This window comes from Cervus elaphus, chromosome 5 (genome assembly GCF_910594005.1).
Source record: "Cervus elaphus chromosome 5, mCerEla1.1, whole genome shotgun sequence".
NCBI classification, from domain to species: Eukaryota; Metazoa; Chordata; class Mammalia; order Artiodactyla; family Cervidae; genus Cervus; species Cervus elaphus.
Genome location: NC_057819.1, coordinates 128258469 through 128279570, shown reverse-complemented (window position 1 = coordinate 128279570; position 21102 = coordinate 128258469). Strand labels below are relative to the sequence as shown.

General features: G+C 61.4%; 1 protein-coding gene across 3 annotated transcripts in view; it reads left to right on the top strand.

Moving 5' to 3' along the window:
- The window catches only part of TMEM104 (transmembrane protein 104), a 52964-nt gene extending 34648 nt beyond the window's left edge, over positions 1-18316 (top strand). For all 3 annotated transcript variants that reach the window (XM_043905557.1, XM_043905555.1, XM_043905556.1), the window contains exons 9-10: positions 3672-3765; positions 15812-18316. In XM_043905557.1, the coding sequence (XP_043761492.1) occupies positions 3672-3765; positions 15812-16572 (855 nt within the window). In that variant the 3' untranslated portion in view covers positions 16573-18316. The remainder of the gene's footprint in view (positions 1-3671; positions 3766-15811) is intronic.
- Positions 18317-21102: the final 2786 nt, after the last annotated feature.

Genomic DNA, 21102 nt, shown 5'->3' with positions numbered 1-21102 from the left:
GCAAGCTCGGGCCCAGGAGGGATCAGGACAGGGACACAGGGGCTCCAGGCGGCTCCCCAGTCCCGACCTGCCGCCAGCCCTCTGCCCACCTGAGTCCTCTCACTTCATGCGTTGTTACAGCTGTGACCTCCCCCCCACCCCGCACACACACACCTCAGGCTCCCTGTGTCCCTTCCAAGGCTGTAAAGAAACACACGCCTGTGGTTTTAAGCCACCAGGTTACAGCGGTCGCCGGACATTGGCACAGTGAGGAAGGCCTCAGGGGTCGTGGGAGCAGCCGGAGGCGGGTGGCACCCTTAGTCTGCCTGGGGACGCAGGTGGAGAGGCAGCCGTGTCGAGTGCTGAGACTCCCGGTCAAGTTCGCCGAGCTCCCCAGGGATACCGCGAGAGCCGTGGCCAAGCGTGCCGGGGGTGTGAGCCGCCTCCTGTCCACCAGGACCCCCCCCGGGACCCCGTGGGGCCTTCGGTGGGCGTCTCGACTCACCAGACGGATGAGAGAGGCCCACACGCGGCCCCGTCTGCACCCTCCCAGGTCTCGGACTTTGTTCCCGCGACCAGTTTGAAGGTTTCATTTAGAGACCAGAGAATTCGTTCTTTTTGTTTGTCTGTTTGTTGTTGTTGTTTTTTTAAAGAAACACACTTGGCTGCAGCAGTTGGTGTCCCTGCCTCCTGTAATGAGTCTGGCTCGGAGAGTCCTTGAACAGATCCCGAGCTTGAACTGATCAATGGCATTCAGGTGTCTGGAAATGGCTCGGGGAGCCAGCTAATTTATAATGTCACACGGGCTGGACAGGAAAACCCAGGAGGACAGACTGTCTCCTGCCTTTTGATCCCTTCTCTGGGAGACAGGCACGCGTGGCTGCTCAGCATCTAGCGGTGAGCTCAGGCCGGCCGGACCCCCGGGGCCCTGGGGCCGTCCCCCCGCCCAGACCTCGCAGCTGCACCGCAGCGAGGCCTCGCACGCCGCCGGCCGAGCCCCCTGCCCTTTCCCGCCCCGGACGCCGAGTCTGGCTGAACCAATTTGCGGAGGACACCTGTTCCTTGATTGGCCCCAGCTTGCGCCGTGTCTCGGTCTGGGCTCCCGGTGCAGCTGCTGTTTGCCCGTCAGCCCTGCGTCTTCCCGGGCCCTGCGGTCGGTCTGTGGTCCCGACCTGGGGGGATAAAGAAAACACATTCCAGCCGCTGTCCAGCCATGGCTATCACAGCTATTGACCCGATCTCCCCAAAGAGCCCTTCACCGCCTGCCCCCACCCTGAGCACAGGCCTGTTATCACGCACGTGGATCCCAGAGAGCCCGGCGGGGCTAGACCCTCATTCCCAGCCCGACTCACACTCCCCGGCATTCGGTGGGCGCCTCGCATACACTTCCAGACTCTGCCCTGGGAGGCGGGTCTGTGTGCTCCATCCCTTTAAATGAAGGGTCTCTCAGCAGAGTCCCGTCTACAGGGGGGTATGTAATGGGGCCTCGTGTGTAAAAGGATGTTGACGTATCTCCCGAGGAGGAGGATGAAGACGGGGTCCCCCCTGGAGAGGAGACCTCGAGGGGCCCACAGCAGCAGAATTCCCCGCCTGCCTGCAGGGCAGGTTCTGTGATCTCCCTGTTTTTACGCAGTGGAACCTTCTAAAACCCAGTCTTTAGGCCTCCAGGATGAGATCTGACCCCCCCACCATAAGCACCCGCAGCTGGAGGTGTCTCAGGTCAGAAGTGAAACCCCCCAACTCCTGGCCCCGGACACTCCACAGTCTAGTTTCAAGCAGCGCAGGGTCATTGGAGAACATTTATGGCAGGTGGTTTGGTCCATGTTTTTCCACGTGACATGTCCCGCCCCCATCCTTCAAAAGAGAAATTCATCAGTGGAAAGTTTCCCTGAGGTGGTAATTTTCCTAAATGACTTGCTGATGGCGCTGCAGACAGACTGGCTCGGCCAGCCGAGAGCTGGTGATCCCACACCTCTCTGTGTCCCCGGGCCATGCCTGCAATGCAGGAGACCAGAGTTCGATTCCTGGCTTGGGAATGTCCCCTGGAAGAGGGCAGGCAACCCATATCCTTGCATGGAGAATCCCATGGACAGAAGAGCCTGGCTGGCTATAGTCCATGAGATGGCAAGGAGTTGGACACGACTGGGTGACTGTCACCTCCCTGTGTCCCCAGGCCACAGAGGACCAGCGAGGACTGCTCGAGAGCCCTTGTCCTCTGCCTCCCCTGTCACCCCGCCTGCTGAAACCGCTGCTCCTTCCAGAGCGGAAGCAGGACTGGTTGTCGGCCCCCAGGAGGAAGCTCCTTCCAGAAATCTCCCAGCCCCGGGGGACTGCCAGGAGGCCGTACCCACCCCAGCTAATTAGAGCCCTTGCTTAAGCGGTACTTCAGTCTTTCCTGTCATTCTCACAGTGATAATGGACTTGGATGAGGGGTCACAGCCTCTCCCACATCCTGCTCCCATTCCAGGCGGGGCGGAGTGGGGGGTGGGACGGGCTCACCCCCACCCCCATCAGGGGAGCCAGGGCCTGGCCACCAGGCCAAGCAGCTGGGACGTGTTGACCCAGATCCCAGGGCCAGCCCCGACCCCCCCAAAGCGAGCCCTGCTCCCCACTTTCAGGCTTGGCACCATCCGCCGCATCTCTGGCGAGTGTCATTAGCATTAACGTGATAACACGGCACAGTGTAAATGTTAATAAGGTCTGCTGCCTCCGCTGCCGCTTCCGAGTGGCAGATTGGAAATGGTGCCATCCTTGCAACTCCACCCAGCAGCTTCTAATCACGCCGCTCTCGGAGCAGCCAGCTTGCCATGGAGGTCCTCAGCTTCCCTCCATCCCCAGCCCCAGTCTCCACAGGGCCACGTTTATCCAGCCCCCTGTTCTCTTTTGCAGAGGGGATTCAGTTTTCCCAGATCCCAGTTCTCTAAGGCCAGGTTCGAATTCTCTTCTGTTTTCCCCCTAAGTAAGCACTCGCCCTCCCCTGTTCTCCAGAGAGGAAGGGCAGTGAGGGGGCCAGTGCCGGACCCCCCACCGCTCCCACCCCCAACACCTGTCCACTCCAGGCTTCCTGCTCTGCCTGGTCCAGGCTGTTTCTCCGATGGCTCTGCCCTGGGAGACACTGGCTCCGATTCTCCAGGCTTCACCTTCTCTCAGAATTCGAGAGGTTGCTGATTACCGACATCCCGATTGATCCTGTCCTCTGAACCATTCAGGATGATGTCCTTCCCACTGTGCCGGGCCATCCAGGCCCCTGCATCCCCGCCCCTCCGTCCTTTCTTCCCAGTAAACTGTGAGAACCCGGGATGTACCTGGGGTTTGTTTTGGAGCCTCATTTCCTAACCTGTGCTCACACCAGCCTGCTGCTGGGCCCGTGACCCCCTCAGTCAGCACTTACTGAGAAGAGAAGCAAGCAGGGCCATGTCCCCAAGAGATCGCCTGGGATTTGCCTAGAAAGTAGCCTCAGGACCACAGGTGTGAGGCACAGCAGAGACGCACGGATCTCAGTTTCTGTTGCAGCTGTGGTCCTAGGAACCCGCCAGGCGGTGCTGTCTGACCCCAGGGGGCCTCTGCCGTTCCTGGCACACACCTGGGTTAGGAGCAGCCCTGGTGATGGCTGGAGGCTGCATAAACAGTGTGCCCTCCGCACACGCACGCGCCCGGCCTCCGCGCCTTCTCACTCTCGTTTTTGTCACCAGGCCGTCTTCACGCTCCTCCTCGGCCCCTTCACCTTCTTTGACGTCCAGAAGACCAAGTACCTGCAGATCCTGACGTCCCTAATGAGATGGATCGGTGAGTCTGACAAGCGTCTCGAGGTCTGCCCTGCTCCCCTCATTCCCAGTCTTCCCGACACGGCCGCGTGGGCTCGCAGCCAGGGCTGAAGGTGGAGGGGGCTCCTGTGGACCCCTGAGCGCAGGAAGGAGGCAGGTACCCTGTGCCTTTTTACTGGTGGACAAATTTTGCCCCCAAAAAAGATAAGTCACTTCGAGGTAATGGGGGCAAAGGCGGGGCTCAGCCCAGGACCACTTGTCCTGACTGTACTGGGTCCCCACCACCCCAGAGGGGTGCTCCGCGGCTCCTAGAGGCCTGGATGGGGCTGGGCCCCTTCAGTGCAGGAGAGCAGATGCTCTTTGTTCTCATGGACACACCACGCGGTACAACCATAAAACCCAGCAGGCTGTGGTGGCCACCTCAAGTCCCCGGCCACTAGAGCATAAAAAGACACCATAGTACCTTCCAACTGATGCTGCAAAGAGCAAGACCCCTGCCGTCCTTGGGGGAGCTCAGGGGTCTCCCCCACACCAGGTCGGCAGCTGGGAGTTCATTCGTTTCTGACAACATCTTGCCAGCCACCCTGTAGGTCCAGGACCCACCTGGACCCATGACCGGAGGGCATGCAGTCACCGTCACCCCCGTCCCCGGCAGGCGCTCTGGGATCAGTTGCACACTGGTTTGGGTCTCAAAGCAAAGATGCTGTTGCCATTCTGGTGGATGGGCCTGACAGAGGGGTCTCCCCAATCCCCCAGGATCCCCGAGGGGCCTGTGTAGCATGACAAGGTCCTGTCTGCGTGTGACGAGCGGTGCTTGTGTTAGAAGAGAAGGTTTTAGGAGGGAGAGGGAAGGCTGACGGTAAATAAAGGGCGGGGGTCTGGCACGGACCCCAGGCGGCCCCGGGCTCAGGTCAGACCCGGCTCCACCCACAGAGGCGGCGCTGAGCTCCCAGCGCCAGCCAGGCCCCGGGCTCCTGGGGCACCTCCCACAGCCCCTGCCCCTCCCGGTTCTGCTTTTGGGGTCCTTGCCTTCCTCCAGGACGGGGCTCACAGTGCTTTAGAAAACGGGCTGCTCTTTCCCCCAGTGTGGGCCGCCACGGCCCCCATGACCCCTCTCTGTTCTCCTCCTCCTGGCCAGAGCCTCGCACTCAGGGCAGTGAGGGGACTGCAGGGGGCCTCCTCCGGTCTCCACCTGCAGCCCCCGGGCCCTCGGAGGCAGCCCCTGGCGGGGCGGCAGGGTGAGGCTGCCGTGGCCTTGCATGGGGGCGTGAGGCGGTGACACGGCTGTCGCTGCGAGTCCCTTGCCCCTCTTCTCCCTCTGACCCGAGAGAGAATCAATCGGCCGCAGCCTCTCCATCAACCACGGGTGACAGCTCAGGCCTGTCGTTTGTCTCCCTGAGAAAGGCAGGCCTCTGGGCTCGAAAAGGAAAGCCATCTCTGACACGAAGCCCTCGGGTGGGAAGCCCAGCCTTCTAACGGGTGGCTGAGCCCGGGGTTCGGTTCCCAGCCCGGGACGCTGGAGCCACCCGAGGAATTTTCCTTTGCAGACCTGCTCGAAGGGGTCTCCCCGGTCCTGACCCCAGAGCACGGGGCAGAGCAGGTGGGGGACAGGGAGCAGAGATCGTTTACCCGGGGAACCGCCAGGCAACCCCGCCATGGGAAGGAGTGAGTCTCCCCTGCCCGTGGGATATCGTGGGGTGGGGGGTCTCGCTTCTGGCCCCAAATGACCCCGGGTGGTTTTTCTAGAACTCCTGCAGAGGCAGTGAGCACCCTGGCCCTGTTTGTCCTCTGGAGTATGAGTCAAGTTGTCAGTTTGCGACGAGCCCCCTCTTCATTTTGCTGCTGAACGGGCAGCTCTGTGGCCATGTCCCCCCTGCCTTCCCACTTCCCGCCCACCCTGTCTCTCCCCGCCACCCAGATTAGGGTCCAGGATGTCCGGGGGAGAGGCGCGGGGAGGGGAGATAGGGTGGCAATCAGCTGGCTTGGGTTCTTGGAAGATACAGGGAAGAAGGAACGCCGAAGAGACCGGGAAATCATAAATAGATGTGCTGAGCCGGAAGCTTTCTCGAGCGTAATGAGGAGTTTGTTCTGCCATCTGTTGAGGCCAGGGCAGACTGCAGGGACCCCGCCTGAGCACCGCCGCCCCCCCCCCCCCCCCGCCCCAGAGCTCCAGATGAGCTGAGAAGCCTGCGGACCGGTCCCTCCAGGGCGTCGGCCATGCCCTCCGCCAGAAGCCCCTGATTGCAATCTGAAGGGCCGATGGCCTTTGCAAATAGCCACATTGTCAGGAAAACGTCAGAACATGTCTAACAAGTGCCACCGTTGGTTTCTTTTGCTGCTCAAATAAGTTCTGGGGAGACCAGGTGGCTGAGTTTGGGAGACCTGGAAGATACAATGGGATCGTGTAGAAAGCGCTGTCTGCACAGCGCTCCAGCATCCAGACACCAGCCCCGCGCACGCCCTCACCATCGTCATCTCTGGCCATTACGTCCCAGGAGCGGCCCCAGAGTGAGCCTCCCTTGGGGCTGGCCAGGAGGTCAGGGACGTGGCCCAAACCACCCCAGAAAGAGCTATGTCCCTGGGTATCCCCGCCGAGATCTTGGAGGGTTGCCAGCTGCCTCTGTCCAGCCTCCCACCCCTGCCCAGCACTGGGCCCCAGGCCCACCAGACGGGATGCCTGCCTGCTCTCCACCAACCTCACCCCCACGTCTTCAAGGAATGCCCGAGCCTCCCAGTAATGAGACGCAGGCCGGCCTCACAGAGAGGCCAGGCTTCCTCCTCACTCCCAGCTCCCACTGTCAGCCACACGTCCACCAGGGACACTCAGGGGACGCAGACGACAGTTCTGTCCTTCGTGCCCGCAGCCCCAGCAAATGTTACGCCAGAGCTGGAGCCTTCAGCTGCTTAACCGACCGCTGCAGACCGTGGCCCCTGGGCCGCCCAGGGCAGGGGCCAGGGGGACGGGTCTCAGGCTGGACGGGGCCACAGTGGCGGCATCCCTTCACCCCCTCTTACCGAATCCCCCCTCACGCCCCACCCCCAGCAGACGCCTCCCGCTCGGGGACACAGCTGGCTCGGCTCGGGGCGCCCCATTCAGTGTTATTAAAAAACCGCTTCTCTCTAATAAAGGCAGCTCTGGCGCGGCAGCCCTCCTCGGGCTGGGCTGTCGGGGACCCACAGGGCTGCCTTCCCTCTGATCGTGTATTCAGAGCAGCACCACGCGCGTTATTCCCGTCTCTGTGCTCCCCTCAAAGTGGGTCAGGCACCATCCCCCCCGCGGTCTGTGCATACGCCAGAGCTGCGTGGATTTCCTCGGCCCCCGCACACCCCACCTCCCCCTGGCAGGTGCCCCAGATTTGTCCTCCAGGCCGAGCCAGCAGGGAGAGGTGGGACCCGGGGCTGCTGGCCCGAGTGGCAGAAGGTCTCTGGGAAGGGACGTCACCTGGGAACACGAGGGCTCCAATTTTGCCCGTCCCCAGAATTATCTGTGGCCGAGTGGCCAACTCCCCCCGTGGATCCATGACTGATCTCAGCTGAGCGTCTCCTGCTGGGACTGCTCTCATCCGTCACCATCAGCAGCCCGGGGTCGTCCACGCCTGGGCCATCTGTTCCCCACATCCTGTTGGCTCGACAGGCCAGCTCGTTGTTTGAATTCCTTCACGGCCACGCAGTGCTGTCCCCTCACGCAACTGGTGCTTCTCGGAAGGCCAGCAAGGAGCCCCCCCTCCCAAATGAAAGTAGCACATGGACCCCCGTCTGCCCTCCCAGCCAGGCTTCGTCCTGCGCCTTTGCTGCTGCCCCCACCCCCGACACCCCCCGTCTCGGGCCACTGTCCAGGGCTCTCCTTGTGTCCAGCTTTCACTTGTTACACAGCCAGCAGAGGGAATCCAGGAAAACCTTTCTATGTATGTTTTTCACTCTGGTCTTCATTTTATTCTTGGTTTTCCAAAAGTTCTCTCTGCAGACGCAGAGGTCAGTTGAAAGGAGAAGAAGTGGAGGTTGCTGTCTTAAGGCTCTTAGGGTAGAGTGGACACTTAATTAAAGCTTGCTGAAGGGCCAGCCACATGTCACCAAATGGCCCCTTTCATTAGCGGCAGGGCTGACCTCAGAGCTCGGCTCGGCCCCAAGCAGAGACCCTGGCTGGCTCTCCCCTCTGAGCGGCCTCTGCTATCGGCAGCTCTGCCCTGCGTGTGGCCGACACCTGTGCTGACCTGGCCTTCAGGCATGGACTCCTGCTCGTCCAGGAGGTCGGCAGGCCAGCTGCCTGGACTCCAGAAGAGGGAGGGGGATGAGGCCCAGACAGGCGAGGTGCCTGACAGACGAGGGTTACGGGCACGCCTCTGCTCAGAATCAGGCTGCCCGCGAGCCAGGGTGAACCCCAGCCACGCAGCCAGGTCGGGTGGCCGTATCAGGGCAGCCGTGGCCCTGGGCAGCCCCGGAATCTACCTTCAGACCCCGGGGAGCCGCCCCACACCCTTGTCACAGCACTGCCTCCCCTCTTTCTGGCCTTCCTGGTTTCTCTCTGCACCCAGCCGCTGCTCATCAGCTGCTTTAGTGGGCTCAGGCTGTCGTAACGATACCATGAACCAGTGGCTTAAACAGCAGAGGTCTATTTTCTCAGTTCTGGAGGCTGGAAGCGCAGGATCAAGGAGCCTTCAGGGCTGGTTTCTGGTGAGACCTCCCTCCCGGGCTTGCAGACGACCACCTGCTCACCATGCCGTCACGTGGCTTTTCCTCTGTCTCCCTTTCTCTTTTTATAAGCGCACGTGGGACTTCCCGGGTGGTCCAGTGGCTAAGAGTCCGCCTGGCAGTGCAGGGAACACGGGTTCGGTCCCTGGTCTGGGAACGTCCCACGTGCCGCGGAGCAGCTTAAGCTCGCGTGCCCTAGAGCTGGTGGTCTGCAACAAGAGAAGCCCGGGCACCACAGCAAAGAGTGACCCCCGCTCGTCCCAACTAGAGAAAGCCCACCTACAGTAGTGAAGACCCAGAGCAGCCAAAATAACTAATTTTTTTTTAAATTTCTTTTAAAAAAAAAAAGCACGTATCTCATCAGATTAGGGTCCACCCTTCTGACCTCATTTGACCTCTTTAGCGGCCCTGTCCCCAGCTGCACTGGCAGGCAGATTATTCCCAGCACCCCCCTGGGAAGCACGCAGTCACCCCAGGTGCGGTCACATCAGGGGTCAGGGCTTCCGACTCTGAGGGGGAAGGAGAAGAAGAAAAGGTTTAGAAAGGACTGAGCCGAAAGGCGACAGGTGTGGAAGTTTTATGTTTCTGATCTCCCCAAAGGAGATTAGCCCGCCCGCCAGCCAGAGGCCCCTGGGCTGCACTCTGCCAGCCGGCTCAGACAGCTTAAGAAGGAAGAACCGAGAGCCCGCCCGCCCTCCCAGTCACCACTTGCAGTGCCTTGAGGGTGTAGAAAGTCGAGGGATGAAAAGGCCAGAGCTCTTGATTTCATACTCAAGGCTTGATTGCTTCAGAGACTCAAATACCTGCCCTTGATCAACGACCCGCTCCTCCTGACACACTCGAGGCTCTGCCCTGAGTCCTTCTGGAGCAGAACCTCCGTCCCTTAAGTTGTTTACTTAAACACCCTTCTCTCCTGCCTCTGAGATGATAACGATGCCCACCAAGCTAGAATCCTCCAAAAACCTCGGGGGCTGATCCAGCAGGGGAAGGCAGTCAGATCTAAAGTCCCTTCCTTCATCAAAACCCAGGGGACTTGTGCAAGTCATGCAGGCAAGGCCAGCAATCACAGAATGTCTTGTGGGCCTGGCATGAAATCTGACCCAGGGCCACGCTGCTTCTGGAGCCGAGTGCGTCTGCTCAGGGGGCTTCCCTTCTCCCCCGAGGGAGCCCCTCCCAGCCAGAGAGCGAGTGTGTCCTTGTGTCCTGTCCTCTCTGGGTGTGAAAGGAGCCCCTGCCCCGACCACAGCCTGAGCTCAGGTGGGAGGGTGATGCCCAGAAGGATGGGCCGACATGAGCACCAAAGAGCCCAAGCAGTTCCCTTCCGGTTCCCACCCAGCCCCGTACAGAGAGCACTCGCCGAGTCCCCACAGACCACCGGTGTTGGGGACAGCTTGACCTCGTGTGACCTTCAGTGGAGCAGGAAGAGATGGCTCTGGGTCACAGAGCAGGTATGAGCATCCTGCCGCGGGTCCTCCTCGACCCCCAGAGATTAGCTGACGCCTGGGCCAGAGACGCTCAGCAGGGAAGGGTCATGACTGTGACTTGACCTGAGTGGGGTCGTGGGTTGACCCCAGGACCCTCCTTGCGCAAAAGGAGGATTAGGTGAGGACTTGGGTTTTTCAGGTTTTCCTGCTGGCCTGGGCTATCAGGATGGGAAGTAAGGTTTCTGTGATGATAAAAGGGACGGACGTGTTTTTGAATGATTGCCGTGGGCCACGCCCTGCCGTATGCCTTATTCAATTCAGTTCAGTTCAGTCACTCACTCGTGTCTGACTCTCTGCGACCCCATGGACTTCCGTATGCCAGGCCTCCCTGTCCCTCACCAACTCCCAAAGCTTGCTCAAACTCATGTCCATCGAGTCAGTGATGCCATCCAACCATCTCATCCTCTGTCTTCCCCTTCTCCTCACACCTTCAATCTTTCCCAGCATCAGGGTCTTTTCCAATGAGTCAGTTCTTCACATCAGGAGGCCAAAGTATTGGAGTTTCAGCTTCAACATCAGTCCTTCCAAAGAATATTCAGGACTGATTTCCTTTAGGATGGACTGGTTGGATCTCCTTGCAGTCCAAGGGACTCTCAAGAGTCTTCTCCAACACCACAGTTCAAAAGCATCAGTTCTTTGGCGCTTAGCTTTCTTTATAGTCCAGCTCTCACATCCATACGTGACTGCTGGAAAAACCACAGCTTTGACTAGACGGACCTTTGCCGCCTCTTTACATAACATCTTATTCCATCTCCCCACACCCACGAGCATCTCCTTTTTTTTATGATGAAACAGAGGCACTAAGAAGCGAAGTGACCACTCCAGGCTCACACAGTTCAGGGTCAGGAGTTGAACCCATTGTAACTTGAGGACTTAAGCTCGTTCAGAAGAAAAGAAGCGGCCCCCTCCCTCCCTCCCTCTTTCCTGTTCTCTCCGAGGGGTTAGAGCTTTGCAGGCTGAGCTGCAACTCACACCCCTGACCTGCATGTCCTGGCAACCTGCCCAGCCAGTCCTATTCTATAAGGAACAATTGCCCAGCCACTTGTTCCTGCCTTTAGGGCCGAGAAACTGCTTGATCTTCAGCGTTCTCAGCTCAGGCTGACGTTACCCCACCAGCTCCTCCCAGCCCTCCTGAGTCTCAGGGTTGGGGGCTGGGGGCAGCCCAGCTCTGATGACCCAGGGGCACTGGGGGTTGAAGGAGGAAGCTGGATTCTCTCCGGGACCCAGCTCCCCGCCTGGGGCACCGGTGCCCGAGCTGGGCTGGGCATCCACGGCCATTCGTAATCAGCCGTGGCACGCTGGTTCCCCGCTTGGAGAGGAGGGCGCCGTCCCCCCGACAGCCGCCTTGGTGGACGGCCTGCGCCTCACACGTGTGGGAGAGGAGCCACTCGCGGGGCTCCGAGAACAGCAGGGTGTGTGGGGGGCAGCATCTGGGGCCAGGCCCGGAGCTCAGGGAGGGAGGCAGCACCAGGCCCCTGCCGGGCGACGCACGGCACAGCGCTGGCCCGCGGGGAGGGGCTGGGCTGCCGGCTCGGCCCCCGCCCGGGGCACCGCTGGAAGGAGTCCATCGCCTTCACCCTTCCTCGTGTTGTGTGCTCCGGGGTCAAGGATGAGGGACCTGGCCTTAGTGGACACGTGTCCCCTCTCCTCCCGTGACAGCTGTGTTCCTTCCAGGGCCCGCAGAGGAGACAGCAGGGGTCAGGGCTGGGCCACCTTCCAGAGGAGCTCTGTTCTAGCTCCAACTTTTACTGACACGTCCCTCTGACTCGGTGACCCAGGACCAGAGGCCACTTCCGAAACATCTCCTCCCCCTGCAGGGCAGGCCTCCCAGGCGGTCACAGCCCCGGGCAACTGAGAGCTCGCCTTTCGTTGGGCTTTTTAAAGACAGCCCCATTTCACAGCTCAGCCCTGTGTCTCGTAAGTGTCATGTGCAAATCAGGGCAGGTGACCGAGGGGCGTTTCTCGGCGGAGCACCCTAGGGGCCTCGCTGATGCCTTGTTAACTGCCGTGAGCCTGCGTCTTGGTGTAAGATTTTACCTTGACCGCCTCTGACGTCCCCGGGAGGGAAAGCTGGCAACGACGTGACCCCACTGAGCTGCGACCGCCAACTGGACGTGCCTGAGCCGGAGGGCCCGTCCTGGTGTAGACGTTACTTTCAACCTGACCTCCTCAGAAAAGGAATCAGGGAGGTGTCTCCTCCAAGCTGCCCGCTCAGGGCTCAGGATCTGTACAGAGATTAGGACCTGCCTCCCGCTCCTGTCTGCCTCTCTGCCTTGTCTCTCTCCCGAGGCAGTGCAGGAGGGGCTAAAGGTGGATCAGTACTCTGAGGGTGGAACAGGGCATGGCAGCAAGTGATGTCCAGGGGCCCTGACCCCGTCCCTGTCCCATCGGGCTGACCCTCCCCTCCTGCACCGCGACGGATGCAGCCCAGCGGGTTCTTCCGAAGCGACTCTGGCGCCTGGTTCCCCTCTGACCGCCTGGCTTGGACCTCCTGAGACCAGGCTCTCCCCACCTCCCCACCGTAGCCCACGTGGCTGTTAGCCGGTCCTTTTGTTGTCATCTCTCCCCTATAAGTTCCACCTGGTGGGCCCCCTGGACTGTAGGCTCTAGAAGGACTAGGACCGTTCCTGTTGGCACAGGGCACCATCCGCAGATGCCCAGAGTAGTTATCGGCACAGGGGACCCTCAGGACGTCACTGCTAAATGAATGAATGAATAAATGGTCCGGGTGAGCCCCCTTGATTCATACAAAACAGGCTCGGTTGTTTTTCCTCCGGGCTGGTGCCGCAGATATTAAAGGAGAAGCCTCCTGACCCCGCTTGTCACCCTGCAGCTGCCCCTTCCGAGGCCGACAGCCACTCCTTGGGAGCCGTGTGTCAGGCCCCCAGCTGCTCCCCCCACCCCCAGGGCCACCTCCCCAGCAGCTCGCCGCACCTCCTCCCCACTCCTTGGAGCAGGACTCCTGGTGCGGGACACAGGTGGAAGTGGACGGATGCGGACTGCAACCCCAGGCATCACGTGGGCTCTCTGAACACAGCCTGTGAGGCTCGGAGAGAAGCCCAGCCTGCCGTGTGTGCCCTGGGGAGCTGCAGGTTCTGCCTGCCTGGATGTCAGAATGCCCACTGCCCCATCCCCCCTCCCACGTGGCCGCGACCCTGGGGCGCGAGCTGTCAGTGGCCGCACCAGAGCCCTGGGCATCCTGTGTGCGTTCAGAGCCCCGCGCTCCACCGCGCTTCCCGGCCACGGCCGTAGCTCACAACCTGTCACCCTCGTTTCATCTTGATTTACGGTCAGACCCAAGGAGTTTTTGGAGCAGCCATCTCCCAGGGACGGGACAATCAATCTAGAAGACGGCTGTTGAACTCTGCTCCTCTGGCAGCCCCAGGGGAGGGACGGGCCCAGAGGGAAGGCGTGTGGTCCCGAGGGCAGGACCAGCCGGCTCTGGGGAGGTCGGGCCTCGCACCCCTGGTGCCACGACCCCTCAAGGTCAGAGCCACCCGTCAGGACCGACCAGGTAGCTCGTTCTGAAGTCAGCAAGCCAGATTCTGCCTGTGTTTCTTACCGCGTCTTGGAGACTTAGAGCCGAGGAGGAAGATGAGTAGAGACGCGCCAGCCAGCCTCCTAGCTGCAGGGAGCAGGGATAGGCTCACGTCCAAACAGCCAGCATCTCCTGCCTCCCGCACGCCCACCAGACCCAGGGCCCCTCGGCCAAGTTCAGCAGAGCGCTGGAGGGTTCTCCACGTGCCTCTTTCACAGCACGCGCCAGCCTCGGCCTGGGCGAGGAGTAGTGCCAGGTCACCACCAGACACTCAGGCGGTGGCGCAGCGGGGCTGAGCTCCTGCCTTGTAGCGGCTGCCCCCTTGGCCTCTGCCCCGCCTCAGGTGGCCTACCTCCGCTAGAACTGTCCGCTGCAGCCCCGTGACTAGCTAATCACCAGGTGGGCCCAGGGCCAGCTGTAGCCACCCCACCCGCTCAGCTCTGCTTCGTAACCCTTTCTGGCCCAGGACGGACTCCCTGCCTGCGTGCCAAGTCACTTCAGTTGTGTCCGGCTCTTTGTGACCCCATGGACTGTAGCCCACCAGGCTCCTCTGTCCATTGGATTCTCCAGGCAAGAGTGCTGAGTGGGTTAGCATGCCCCCCTCCAGGGGAACCAGGGATCGAACCCGTGTCTCCTGTGATTCTTGCATTGCCGGAGGATTCTCTACCACTCAGCCACCAGGGAAGCCCGAGACTCCCTGGCACGTGGGGGACTCCACCTCCACCCTGTCCGGCCTTTCCCCTGGGTCTGCCACCCCCCGCCATCACACCGCCCCAGTGCACTTTCTGGATGCAGCTCTCCTATACAGATCTCTGACCCGCCCCACCACGCTGCACCCACCCCGAGAAAACAGACAAGCCAGACCACCGGGGTCTCGGGTGTCCCCGAGAGGGGAACTGGGTTGCCGCTTCCCCTTGACTGACCAGCGCTGGCAGGACCTCTGATGCCCTCAGTTGTGGGTCCCCCGGAATCAGGAGCAGCAGGGATGGGTGCAGCTGAGAGCCTCAGAAACAAATCATCTTTATTGGCAATTTCCACGGCCTGTTCCCTGGCTCCCCTCCTCCCGACTAGTGCCCAGCGGCGTCGGCAGCTCCGATTAAAAGTAATAGATGACACTTCCATCCGTCCTGCTCCCAAGTTCACTGTGGGCAGACAGTAGTCTGGCTTCCTGGGCGTCCTCAGAGAAAGGGCTCCCTTCCGGGGCATGGATGGTGTGATCTGGCCTGAAGGGCACAGTGGGGAGATCCCCAGCCTCCCACCTGGGGGGAGCCCCGAGCCTGCGACAGCCTGGCAGGCAGGAGCCACGTGGCCAGCAGCCAGGCTCTTCAGCCACTGTCCCTTCACCGTCACTTGCGTCACTGCCCGAGAAATGTCAGGTGTCACGGTGAGCTTTACCTGAACGGTGGGGGCCCAGGTTGGAGGGGCTGTCAGGCCTGGTCTGAGCAGAGACAGCAGGGGTGTGTGCTCTGGCACTGGAGACAGGAACGCCGGGGGTCTCTGGGTGTGTGGAGCGCCTCACGGTGGCAGTTCTGGGAACTCTGGATGACAGATTCGGGAAGCCAGAGACTCGGCGTCCACAGGATCTGCAAGTGCGTCTGTCTTCCAGGCGCTGACGTTCAGGAGCAGCGGCTCGGGGTGTGAGGCCCGCAATAAGAGTGCAGCCAGCCCGGAGCTCTGCCTGCTGTCAACAGGGTCCCCGATCCCCTTCCCTTTCTGCAGCACAACCGGGGCAGAGTTGCTTCCTGCCCCCTACCATCCAGGAGAACAGAGCCACCCAGCCTCGGCCTCCAGCCCTGGCCTCAGCTCCCCCAGCATTGGTCCCTGGTGCGTTTCTGGCCTCCAGTGACTCTGGGTACCACCCGTTCCCCCCACCCCCTCCTCACCCAGGAGGACGGCTCCTCCCAAGCGCTCTGTGCCCTCCACCACCCCTTCTACCCCTCAATCCTCAGACAACACAGTCTTTAAACCAAAGGAAGAAGAGCAACCAGAACCCTGCTCCAGGCCTGCTCTCTGCCAGGAAGGTGGTGGGAAACCCCCCCCCCCCCACCCCAGAGCCCTGGGGCCAGTAAGGGAGGCTGCACTCCAGTAGCGCGTGGCTACTCTGCTGATCGCCCTCCTGCCGTGCCCAGCAAACCCCCCACACACACCTTCCTGGACCTGCGGGTGGGGGGAGTGGGCAGGATGTCCCCAACAGCAGCAGCCACCGCCGGCCTGCCCCGAGGATGACTCACAGCCTTGGAAATCTTAATGTGCTTTCCCTCGGGGCTCGGGTCCTGCGGTCGCTGCCCCCGGGCCCCAGACGGGCTCGTCTGGCTGCCCCTCCTCCCTGCCTGCCTGACCCCCGTCCTGTCTTCCAGCCTTCGCCATCATGATCGTGCTGGCCCTGGTGCGCATCGCGCACGGGCGCGGGGAGGGGCGCCCACCGCTGGCCGACCTCTCGGGCATCCGGAACCTGCTGGGCGTGTGCGTCTACTCCTTCATGTGCCAGCACTCCCTGCCATCGCTCCTCACCCCCGTCTCCTCCAAGCGCCACCTCACGCGCCTGGTCCTACTGGACTACGTGCTCATCCTGGCGTTCTACGGGCTCCTCTCCTTCACCGCCATCTTCTGCTTCCGCGGCGACAGCCTGCTGGACATGTACACCCTCAACTTCGCGCGTTGCGATGTGGTGGGCCTGGCCGCCGTGCGCTTCTTCCTGGGCCTCTTCCCCGTCTTCACCATCAGCACCAACTTCCCCATCATCGCCGTGACCCTCCGCAACAACTGGAAGACGCTCTTCCACCGCGAGGGGGGCACGTACCCCTGGGTTGTGGACCGCGTGGTGTTCCCCACCATCACCCTGCTGCCCCCCGTGCTGGTGGCCTTCTGCACCCACGACCTGGAGTCCCTGGTGGGCATCACGGGGGCCTACGCGGGCACAGGCATCCAGTACGTCATCCCGGCCTTCCTGGTGTACCTCTGCCGCAAGGACACCCAGCTGGCCTTCGGCTACGGGACCGTCAACAAGCACAGGTCCCCCTTCCGCCACACCTTCTGGGTGGGCTTCGTGCTGCTCTGGGCTTTCTCCTGCTTCTTCTTTGTCACCGCCAACATCGTCCTCAGCGAGACCAAGCTCTGACGGCAGGACGTGTCTGGTGACCAGCGGGGTAGGGGCCCCCGACTGGCAGAGCCCAGGGCTCGTGGCCTCCCTGGGCTCAGCGGGGCAGGCAAGACCCGGGCTCTTGGAGGGGACCTTCTCCCCACGCAGGATTCCACACAGCCTGCACCTGGGGTCGCTCTCCTCCAGATCCTCTTGCCTGGGGCTTCCCCCGGCCAGCCGAGGCCCACAGCAGGGCACGCGGCCGCCCCCAGGTTCTAGGACGGGTTACTGGGATCGAGGCCTCTGCTTGGAGAGTAGAGATGCAGTGCTGGCGCGGCCACTGTTTACACCAGACACGGGCCCCCACCCTCTCTCCCAGCCCATCCTGCATCTTCGTCTGGGAAACCTGCTCCATCAGGGGAAGCCCAGGCCCCTCGCCTCCTCCCCACTGGGCCTGGCAGGGCTCACCTTCCCGCCAGGCCTGGAGGTGCCAAGCACCTCTCCTAGGGGAGCGCCAGGCCAGCCAGTGACAAGGACCAGACATGCTAATCGGCCCCAGGGGCCCCAGACCAGAGCAGCGAGGGCCACGCGGAGGGCGCCAACACCTGTCCCGGGCCCCTGAGTCCACGATGACTCCGGAGCAGCGGGCGGAAGCAGCCCTTTCCTCGCAGACACAGCAGCCCACACATCCCCGGGAGGGATCCGTGGGCCTCCTGCAGTGCCAGGGCTGGGGGGGCAGGGGCCAGCGTTCAAGGGGCACTGGGGGGGAGCGACCCCCGGCTGTCACCTCCGTGGCTGGGAGCACCCCAGGCATGTAGCCCATGGTTCCCACCCCGTAAGAGAGGTCGGGCCTGCCCCCCGATGTCCCTGTCCCCCCTCCAACACTAACAGGGGCTCCCTTTCGAGCCGGGCTGTGGGTACGGCCCGATGTTCATGGTCTCCATGTCCCTTGGGCGCCATGGGGTGAGATAGGGCCCTGCTCACCCTTCCCATGGAAGGAGGGCCAGGTTCCCCGGGCACCTCACCAGCTCCACGTAGTACCCGCCCCCACACACAATCATGCATGCACCTGTTGGGCCAGCCTCCCTTGGAGACACGGGTGACTCAAATGAACTGCATTTTCAACGTGCCTTCTCCTGCTTCAGGACCTCAGGGGGCTCCTCCTGGCCCTCCCTGGCGAGGCCCCGGCCCTGGGCCAAATCCTCCTGTCCTGGAGCCCAGAGCAGTGGACAGGAGCAGCCTCTGGGGTGGGGTCCCTGCCCCTCCGTCCTTTGATCTCAGTGCCTTGCTCGGCTCTCCAGGGAATCCCTGCAAGCCTGCTCCCCGCCCCCTCCATCCCCGAGCATCTCAACTGTCTTCAAACTTTGGACAGAGCGTGGACGCCAGGTCTTCTGAGGCCCACGGTGGTCTCGGGGAGGGGGACACGGGCTTTGCGAGAACACGGGGAGTCCGCAGGCGGTCCCAGCCCTCCCTTCGGGCGCCGGGGGGCAGCCCCCGGCCTGTGAGAACACCATGTCTCAATAGGCCGCGACCTGCTTTCTCACTCTTGTCGTGCGTCTTCCGTCCTCACAGCTCTTCCAGCATCCCGTTATCTTCCACCCTCCTGAAAAGATGCCCCTTGCCCGTTCGCCATCGGAGCTGCCTCCCAGGAGGCCTTGCGGGGTGGGCGAGGCTGGGATGTGTCCACGGTGACCCTGCCTCCTGGGGCTGGGACCCTCCCTGGGGGCTGCCCAGCTGTTTTGCTGAAAAGTCAATTAAAACATCTGTGCTTACCCTTCTCCAATTACATTCCCTCTTGCTTAAGGACAAAGCGAATCAAACCATTCTGCTGCCTCAGGCTCCAAACCAAATTTTGGACACAAATTTATTAGCGTCGTAAAGCCAGGTTGATTTATGTGGCAATCTGGAGCTGACAGCCACGGAGTCGGGCGGCCGCGTTCCGCTCCGCCTCCCAGCCGGGCAGCCACAGTCCTGGAAGGAAGTGGCCCGAGGTGACCACGTCACTGACGGCAAACCAGGGCCCTTCACCCCTGCCGGTCTGGCTCCTTTGCTCCTTGCTGTTTGCCTAGCGTCTGTCCTGCTGGAGGTCAGATGGGGTCAGCACCCTCTCTGCTGCTGATGGCCCCGGGGGAGGGGGGCCGAGGGCCTGACAGCTGGCCGGTCCCCAGGTGCTCACCTTGCCCATCCAGCACGTTCAGCTGTGTTGACACCCGCTTAGGGAGGTGGGCAAGTGGGGTGATGGCTTCTAGTCTACAGACGGCCCTGGGGTCGATGGTGGGGAAGCTAGAAAAGGATGCCAGCCCAACCTGGCCCAGGTTCAAATTGTTGCTGAGGAGGAGAACATACACTCAGTAGCCCCAACCCTATGCCATTCACCTGCCCTGCCTGCCCCAGACTGGCCCCGAGGGCAGGCCAGGTCAAGGTGGGAGTCAGCCTACTCTGTCTGTTCCCTGCAAAAGTGCTGAGCCTCGTGCCAGCAGCTCCTGGCTGTGCCCTCACCTGAGGCCAGAGAGGCAGCTGCGGGCTTACAGATGGGGCATATGGCGGGTGACAGGCCAGGAGGCACTGCCAAGTGGTGGGGGGTGGGCAGCAGGCACCTTGCCAGGCCCTCAGCCACACAGCTGTTCTCACCAAAACAGGGGCCGGGAGCAGCCTCAGCAACAGGCAGAGGCCAATGTCAGGGGAGGGGAGGGCAGGGGCAGACCCCACCTCCCGGGGAACCAGCCCAGTGGGGAGAGCCAGCAGTGTGTATGGCCCTGGGCCAGTGAAGGCTGAAACCACACCTCTTGAGAGACCCGTCCCCTGATCGGGGCTGACACCTGGCTCTTCCAAAACCAGGATCCAGAGCTGCAGGTGACAGCTGTAGGATCCCGCCTCCCCGGGCCCGGGGCTCGCGGTGTAGACTGCACAAAGGGGTAAGTGACATCTCCTGAGTGCCTGGTGTGTTCCAGGCATGGCACTGGGCACTCTCCTTGTGGACCTTAGCGGCATAGCTTGCAGGTTGAGTGGAGACCAAGAAATCGGACCTGCCACTTGCAGGCAGCAACCCCCAAGCTCTCCTCCTGTCCTTTGTACCTGCATCCCTGACCCGTATGGGAGCTGAAGTCCTGAGTGTAGCGCCTGGCACAGAAGTTCTCAGAAAGCTCTTACGGTGTACTGACTCCCAGTTCCCTTGTCCTCACCAGACACACTGCACATGTAGCCATGTCCCTCTAGACTCATCAAAGACCCCTGGTCTGGGTCCTCAGGCACCCAGTTGGTTTCACAGCTGCCTAGTGAGTCAAGTGTCTTCTTGTTGGCAGTTGCCTGCCATGATTCAGAAACAGGAAATGCACTTGAATTCTTTAGGGCTCTGGGGAGGGGGGAGTCTCTGGCTCCCCAACTTCCCCTGCAAACTGAAGGGCAGCCTTCCCCCTTCACAGCGCCAGACTCAGCCCAGGCTGGAGAGTTCTGGAGCCAAGACGGAACCAAAGCTCAGGTATCCTGACCGAAGCCATCTTGCCCACCCTTCTCTAAGCTCCGTGCCCTCTTCCCCACACTTGGGCCCCAGGAAAGAGGAGGTGTAGAGGATGAGCCCCTCAGTTAAGACAGAGGAAGAAACGCAGTGACCAGGGCAGCAGGAAGGAACGGAGTGAGACAATGGGAAATGTCTGCAGCTGAGACGTGACCAAATTCCTCCCTCCCCGTGTGTCCCATCAAAAGAAAAACACAGCATTTGGGTGTCTGGGTTCAGCCGGCTGTTTGCTACCCAGTCATACCCTGCTTTACGATGACTGAACATAACCATGGCCTCGCTGCGCTCACCCACACAGCCGGCTCCCTGAGCCCCTGCCAGGCTTTCTGCCCTCCCCTGGATGACGAAGGACCTTCTCTAGTCCTCCCACAGAGGGGCAGCAGGCATGTGAACCTGCAGAAGGCACCCTTCCTGCCCCCACTCCCCCCTAAGACTCTCTTCTCCCCAGAATACATTCCTAGACAAGGAGCCAGGCAGCCAGGAGCCTGGCCCTGGGCGTGGGACAGGCCCCTCCTTAGAGCCAGCCAGCAGCAGGCTCAGCCCCACATGTGGTTCTTAATTATCTTTCCAGTTCTTGGTTATTAATGATCTTGGGCAGGGAGCGGAGAGCAGCTTGGACCTCGCAGCCCCTCCCAGCCTCACCTACTGCAGCCTGCTCAGATCCAGGGGCAGGTGCTCAGATCCAGGGGCTGGTGCTCAGATCCAGGGGCTGGTGGCCAATGCTTAACCCTCTCACCTCCACAGGCTGCGCCCTTCCATGGCACAGGCCTCTAGCACTCACTTCGACCCACACTCACCACCTGTTGTGGAGCTCCCAGATTCTGGATCTGAACCTGTGAAAAGCCATGGGGCAGAGAAAGTGAAACTGACTGTAATGGATGGGGGCCCCCTAAACTGGTGGTGGTCAGGCACTCCAGCTGGGAATGGAGGGGTATTAGAAATTTCCCCCACTCTACTATTTCGGCTGCTGTTACCCCTAAAGCCAAACCAAAAAAATTTCCAGTTTTCATGGCTCCAGTCCCAGGCAGTGGACTATTTGGACACTCGTGAGGGAA